This window comes from Hippocampus zosterae, chromosome 13, assembly GCF_025434085.1.
Source record: "Hippocampus zosterae strain Florida chromosome 13, ASM2543408v3, whole genome shotgun sequence".
Lineage (NCBI taxonomy): Eukaryota > Metazoa > Chordata > Actinopteri > Syngnathiformes > Syngnathidae > Hippocampus > Hippocampus zosterae.
The window spans coordinates 16,607,332-16,615,344 of record NC_067463.1 but is presented as its reverse complement, the minus strand read 5'-3'; the positions used below and the strand labels follow the sequence as shown (position 1 = coordinate 16,615,344).

The 8,013-nt window shown below is 44.8% G+C and overlaps 1 protein-coding gene across 1 annotated transcript in view; it reads left to right on the top strand.

The window, feature by feature from the left end:
- The first annotated feature begins 1,174 nt into the window (after nt 1-1,174).
- The window catches only part of xylt1 (xylosyltransferase I), a 76,560-nt gene continuing 69,721 nt past the window's right edge, over nt 1,175-8,013 (top strand). The window contains exon 1 of the mRNA XM_052085188.1: nt 1,175-1,536. Within this exon, the coding sequence (XP_051941148.1) occupies nt 1,249-1,536 (288 nt within the window). The 5' untranslated portion in view covers nt 1,175-1,248. The remainder of the gene's footprint in view (nt 1,537-8,013) is intronic.

Below are 8,013 nucleotides of genomic sequence, written 5' to 3'. Positions count from 1 at the left end.
TGTTTGCATTGCGGGTGGGTGAAATGGGATGGTGGTAACTCTATTAGCTATAAAGCTACTTAATTGACATAACATCATGAGACAGCACAATGTTCCAATTAATTCAACAAAGAAGAAGAACATCAAACATCACACAAAGAGCAATGATGGAGGACACCAAGAATTGTTGTCCTATTTTGCTATTACACTGTCTATAAAGAGTATAGTCCACACATTTATTGTGTAACTCATACAAAGATAGCATAATCTGCAGGATATAGGACGTGAAATGATAACACACGGCAAGCAAATGGTAAAGTGTCTCACCGAATAGTGATAACATGTCTTCTCATAGCTACATATGTGTGTATGTGTGTGTGCGTGTGTGCACGCGCGCACAACCATATCTATCTGCAAATGAGCAAAAACAAATGATAAGACACCCAAGAAGACCAGGGTGCATATCTCTGTTGGTCAGCGATCACTTGAAAAAAATTATCGAAAAAACATGAGGGAGTCCTCCTGCTGCAATCCAATTTAGAATGTATAAAATACAAATAGCCAGCTTTTCTCCAACTCTTCTGCTTCTTATTTAAATCGTCTGGTGTTAAAGGGTACTATGAGGTAGCACCATCATTTAGGCACCCAGGTCCAACATAGGATGACAATAGCTCAGTTCGCAAAAGAAATTGCATGGAAGAACGTGGCTTAGGCAGTTCAAAAAACAAAGTGTGGAGTGAAACATCAACATTGGGAATGCTTTGTGATCTTCAAATTGCTATTTTGCTTGGAAGCAGAAAGTACGACCCCCAATTTCATATGAATAAAAAATATATATATACAGGTATGTATACACACACACACACACATTTGGGAATGAATAAATGAATATCTGGATTCTTAACAGCCATTTAAAAAAATGTCTCTGGCATTGAATAGGCTTTCAATTTTTTTCCGAACAGACAGTGTGTAAATGCAGTCGTTTGTAACCCACAGTATGGCGGTAGCGGGGCCGCATCACGGAGCATTTCTGTGGTCGGGCCACCACATCGAGTTCCACCACATGGTGGCCCCGTCCTCCTGTCGAGGCAGCTCTTCCTCCAGCCTCCACGGTCGTGTGGCTTTTCCTCCTTCCCGCCTACCCTGCGCCTGCTTGCGCCCCCGCCCCCCGCCCTCCCTCCTACTCGCACAGCTCTCTCCAGTCTCCAACCCCGCTGCACAGTGCACACGCACCGCCGCTCCTCCAGCTCTGTGCTGCCCGCTGCGAAGATGGTTGGCGGCGCGTGCGCTCGCAGGCTGGCCCGCCGGTCTCGGTCTGCCCTCATCGTAGCCCTCACGGTGCTGCTGGTGCAGACGCTGATCGTGTGGAACTTCAGCAGCCTCGACTCCGGTGAAGACAGCCGGGGAGACGGAGGCTCCAACGCGCGGGAGAAGAGGGACCGGGTAGCGGGCGACAAAGCCGCTGGCAGCGACTATTTCCAGCATGGGGCGCAGCGGCAGCGGCGGCAGCATCTTCCGCCGCCTGAAAGAGGGACCTCTCGTCACATCCAGCAGCCGGTGAGACACGCGTTATCTTTCCGAGGTGGACGATCCGTGTAGCCGCGGTAAACGCTGCTGGCTTGGTTCCCTTTTCCTCCAGCGTGGAAGCGCGCGACAGGGCCTCAAACTGCACGTTTATTATTTGTTGTCTTGAACGTAGACAACCCGGGGGGCAAATAACGGCATGCCTGCTGTCACACACACAAACACACACACACATACACACACACACACACGTGTGGCCTCTTGGCTCCTCTGATGCTGAGGACAGGAGGCACATCACTCTACTCCCGACTGGAAATGGAAATGCCAAAGTCTTGGATGAAATGTGTTGGCCAGTACCACTCCAGGGAACAATGACGGCATGGGATCACCAATCCTTTCCTACTGTATGTCTGTTAGCTGAGAAGATGGCAAACAACACGGCCATTCTCCCGAAAATTTCACGTCATGAAATGTTTTTCCTCTTCATCACCCTTTTTCAGTCGATTCGGAAAACTGCACAAATGAATCTATACGCTCACAAACCACAACTTTTCAATCATGTACGAAATATAAGAAGTCTGTAACTGTGCATCTTCGAAATAGTAATGATCACTTTTAAATGCTATTGCCGGAGAGGTGTTGATCTATCGACGTGTTTATTGGTTGTAGTTTGGAATGCTGTAAAAGCAAATGATCTATTTGTCCCCTCTCATAAAAACAAAATTTGAAGAACACCACTCATGTTTGAGAATTGCGACCTCGCACCATGTTAAGAAACATTGTTCACCCTTAATTCCCGAACCTTGGCAATATTATCTTTTAAGGCCTGTGCCACAGCTTTGCATTGGCATCTATTAGGTGGTGCAGGAGCCAAATAGTGGCCAGTAAATTGTGAAAACAATTGCCAATATGATCGTGGAACTAAATGTGTATGCAACAATTAAATCCAGCACATGAAAAGCTGTTTCGACTTTTTTTTGCCACTGAAAGTAAACAAATCATACGAATATTTGCACTTACGAATACATTGAGCTGACTGAGCCGGAGTGCCCCGGAGCTTGCACAGTGAGCAACTTTGTGTTTGAGCGGGACTTCCGCTCAGCATCTTGTTCATTTTTTACAGCCTGGTGGCTGGCATTAAATCCTGGAAAATTGAACTTCTCTTTCACGTGGTCTCACAAGACATTAGGCTGCCCTAAAGAAATTAGACGCAGTTGTGTCAGGCACTCACGCAGCTTTTTCCCTTCATAAAACTGCCAGCCGTTTAGTGGAAGCCTGCTTTTCAGACGGCGTGTAACCTGTAGACCACTGGGACGGGTTATGATAAACTGTGGCCTTCACACACAGTCACTTCCTCCGAGCCATGCGCTGTGTCATCTGTCTCCTCCGTAGACTTTACTTCTTGTGGTGGCAATGTTCGTCCCACCTGCCGGCATCTTAATAATACAAAGTCATGCCGTGGACGCCTTGCTTATCTCTAAGGAAATAACATTGATCTGATCTGAGTGACTATAGGCCTAGTTTTAACTTGGATACGTCTGTGTGTATAAATAAAGAAATAAATAAAAGATGCATTCTGCTTTCATGGCATACGACCTGGGGTGTGCACAAGGTGGGGCCATCCGGTGTTGATATACCAGTAGGGGCCCAAAAAAATATTGAAAAAAAATCTTCCATCTCCGTTTTTTGAATTGATTTTTGTTTTTAATTTTCCATTGCAAGTAGTGTGTCAGAGTTGGGATGTTCGAGAAAGCAGAGTTGTTGAGGCGTTAAGGTTGATGCATTTGCCGCAAATGAAGCTTCGTGAAGCGCGATAGTTCATAGAAAGGACGGCAGCACTTCTCATCCGCAGTCGAAGGAGCCAGAAGCTAGAAAATGGCAATGGCTTGATGTGGATGTGGCAACTTGTGCTGGATGGACATGATATATTGGATATGTGATTACAGCTTGGAGGGGCCAAACTTCTCATTAGTGGTTGTTTCATTTTGTGGGAAGTGAAGCAGAGTGTGTGGAGACATACTCTCCTCTCAGTCCAATCCGTTATTCTACGATGTGTATGTTTTCTCCAAGTCTTTCCCCTTGTACATTGGTTACCCTTTGCCGATTCGGATGAGACCCTCTGTTGTAATACCCTGTATCAGTTCAAAACAATCACATTATTATCATTATTCAGACGTTTACCGAGTCAGATTTTGTGGTAGACATGAGTAAATGTTAGTCTGCCAGATTCCAACCAATCCGCTTTCAGCAGGAGGCAGAGGAAATTTCTTCGGGCTTCACATCTGGTCGTCATCTCCCCCCCCCCACCCCGAACCTCCCTTTTGCCATTACATACAGTCAGGATGTTTCCAGTGGATGTTCATGTTCTAAATCGTTTCCCTGTTAGTCATTGTAAAGTGACATTACCTTTTCGTTGTATGTTTGTTCCATCTCCATTACGATTTACAAATTATTCACCAATCTTTCCCATGGCAATATTGGAAAAGGTGGGACTCCATGTCCTATTTCCGTGTTGTCTCCACATGTGTGCATGGTAGTTTGCCAGCACATATGGAACATAATGTTATTACAACGATCATGTGCCAAGAAATATTACAAAAGTACCCTATGATTGGTTTCATTAAGCGTGGGTTTTCTCCGGGTATAGCGTGGGTTTTCTCCGGGTATTCCGGTTTCCCCCACATTCCAAAAACATGCATGGCAGGCTGATTGGACACTCTAAATTGTCCCTAGGTGTGTGTGTGAGCATGGGTCGTTGTTCGTCTTTGTTTGCGGTGCGTTTGACTGACAACCGGTTCAGGGTGTCCCCCGCCTACTGCCTGAAGTCGGCTGGGATAGGCTATATATATGTATATACATATATATATATATATATATATCTTATATATATATTGCGCGTCGTCCCGCACGCGGTCTGTCCTTCCGTCTGTCCCTTTTCAAAACGTACCTACTTCACCGCGCCACTGCGCGCCGCCACTGCGCGCCGCCACTGCGCGCCGCCACTGCGCCGCTCAGGCAGTGGCTCACTACGATCGCGCGGGTAGCATTGCGAAAAAATGTTGTCTACCCACAAGCATTGCAATGAAATTGGTAGTTATTTAGTAGAGCTAAACATCTCTTTATTTTCGCGATAAGCAATGAAGATGAACAAAAAGTTGAACCAAGCAAGAACACTTTTGTGGGCCGAAGGCCCACCTTACCAGCCTTCCGCAGGAACTAGCTGATGAGCCGCCTGGAGAGCGGCGAACCAGCTAGTATATATATATATATACGGGTTTAGATTAAAACCCTTAGTTCTCCTGAATTGTAATCCTTTACCTTGCTAAGAAAAATGTGGAAAATACAATGATGGTGGGAACCATAAGAGAAAGGCCCTTTTCTGTTCCACCATCTGTCACAAAGCTTGCTGCTTGGTCAATAAAGGCTTGGATGGAGACTTTTGCCGTCCTGACCTCCACTTCATTAATTAGAGCAGAGATAATCAATGACCTGCAACTTCAATTCTTTACTGGATTGTTGCCAGTGTCAGGATCTGGAGGTAAATAACATTGGAGTGTTTTGCGGCATTATCAATTCATAACACTTAACAGCTGGATAGTCATTTTACTGTATCTCTAATGATATGCGAGGTCACGAATAGTGTCGTGGCGCATGTGGCTGACAATGTGGCACCCAACATGAGACTCATTCCCATATTGTCGATAATGATGTCAATGGTTGCCTGCCAGCATGTGTGACCTGTGACTGACTGATGTACAGTCCTGGGTGTTTTCGGTCTCCTACCAAACCTCATTTAGTTACCCGTAAAAATGGATGGCTGGATATTGTACTGCAACAAATAAATGCAATGTCTGTTGAACTTACACACTGCTCTGAAATATAGTACAGTAGTTATTTCCTTGTCCTAACACATGGAAAAAGGCATTGTGTTCACATCATCGTGACATTTATTTCGAGCCAGCCATTGTGTGATGTTTAATGGCATGTGCCGTTGACGTGAAGAACTAGTAAAAAACATATTGTTGTGTGTCTCACATTGCATCTTTCCAGCCCTCTTCAAGTGCCAGTCACTGTCAGCGTTTCGGATCATAGCGCAACCAGTTTCGTAGTGGTAATTGACTTTGAAATTGTCACTCCAGTGGAAGTAAATGCAATTTAAGCTATTGTGCTTTAAACAGACCTCGAATCATACATAATTACAAGCCAATGACTCTGTGGATTCACTCAGTGGTTAAAAAAAAAGAAATAAAAAAAATCAAACATCCCAGTGATTACATCAATAACGTGCTTCTCTGTGAACCCTTCAGTGAAGGAAAACAGCTCAGGCCGTTGATCAGTCCGTCACTCCATCTTCCGTCTTTGAGCCTCTTTATCAAATGCGGTGAAGTCTCAAATGGGGTTGCAAGCGTACTCAGATCTGAGGGAAGTGGGATGCACCTCAGACTTGAAAGAGGCACATCGAAAACCTCAGGCACTTTGATGTTGAAGTGTATTTTGTGCACAAACGACTTCGGTGCTGATTTGACATATTGTGCTGTCATGGAATTTTAAGACTTCCGACTATTTATAGTGTGCAGACTAAAAGCTTGCGTGTCCATAGCAGCTCAAACAAAGACACTAACCTGTGAAACACTCTTTGGAACGCAGGTGCTGAAAGTTGTGTAGCCTCTTCAGTGCGGTATCCATGGAAGCTGTCTGAGGGTTCTTTTCTGCTTTTTTGCTGACTTTGTGTGAAGGACGAATAGCCCCGCAGCTGATCAACAGGTGCCAGGATGTTAGAAATACTTCACACAAGCGGGAATAGAAAACCTACTGGCATGACTCATCTCTGCCATATCAGCTCAGTTGACTCTCACTTAGGAGATGACAGTGCGGGTAAAGGTCCATGAGCATCATGTATCAAGTGGAACATCTGTCCATCTAAAATCTGCAGATCATGTTTCTTTGTATTTGTTTTTTTCTTGCATGCACTTAAATTGCCAAATAAATACTTTCACATACTTGTTGCCACTATGAAATACTGTTGGCTAACAGCTCATCTGGGTGTGATTTGGTTACACATCATTCACTTGGTATTGTATTGTATTGTATTGTATTATATTGTATTGTATTGTATTGGGCGGCCCGGTAGTCCAGTGGTTAGCACGTCGGCTTCACAGTGCAGAGGTACCGCGTTCGATTCCAGCTCCGGCCTCCTTGTGTGGAGTTTGCATGTTCTCCCCGGGCCTGCGTGGGTTTTCTCCGGGTGCTCCGGTTTCCTCCCACATTCCAAAAACATGCGTGGCAGGCTGATTGAACACTCTAAATTGTCCCTAGGTGTGAGTGTGAGTGTGGATGGTTGTTCGTCTCTGTGTGCCCTGTGATTGGCTGGCAACCGATGGGATAGGCTCCAGCACCCCCCGCGACCCTAGTGAGGATCAAGCGGTTCGGAAGATGAATGAATGAATGAATGTATTGTATTGGTTGTCAATTCCTTCAGTGACCTCTTCTTACTGCGACTGAAGAATGAAGGAGCCATTAGATTGCTATTGTTGTTGTTGTCCCCAGCCCCTTTTGGTAATTTTTTTTCATGTGGAAGTCTACAAGTTCAAATTTAAATCAACCCATTCTAGACCTACATCGTGGATCTGTGCAGCCTATAAAGCTGAGATTGTGAAAATTAATTTGATAAAATGGTCGGACAAAAAAAAAAAAACAATACATTGAAATATGGAAGTGCAAGAAGGACCAACCACAAATGGCTTTCAGAGAAGAACGTGAGAAAAGCAAAGAATATACATCCGAAGTGGTACATCAGAAGTCTCCACCGGTGTCAAAATCTTTTGGTTTAGCCTGACCATGTATATTAGTGAGGGTGAAGGCGCAGGCCCTTTCTGCTTTTATGTAGCAATAGTGCTTTATGTATACTGTATGTATGCAATTTCAGTTAAATATGCTCAAATTTCACTTAAAACATTGCCTCCTAAACAGAGTGTTGTGTTGAAGCCAACCACAAAATGATGTGTGCCACGAGACTTTTTTTCCCCGTCCGCTCGCCACTGATGAATAATGACAAATCCTCGCCACTGGATTACAACCGCAATCTTGTTACCACCTATGAGATCACACAGTCAGTTTTGTTTTGTTTTTTTCATGAATTTACATTTGTGAAGATTGCACAATTGTGTGTGTGTGTGTGTTTTGTGTGTATTTAACATGATACCCAGTGATCTAGAAGCATCAATCACCGTAACTGAGGCCACATCTCCAGCTATTGCAAGGTACCCCCTTTGCCCCCACCTTCAATCTCCACCCCCCCCCCATCCTTCCATCATCCTCTGCTGCTGTTACAGATGGTTTCATTCCCAACACATTAATAACACAGCATCCAGATGAATGAAGCTGTATAATACGTAGCGTTGCCAATAATCCCATAGGTAAGAGGCTTAGCAGACAACCCCGTGAGAGACAAAGAGAAAGATATGAAGACGAGGAGGAAAGGGGTGGGGGAGGGGGGTAAGTTTCCTTGCT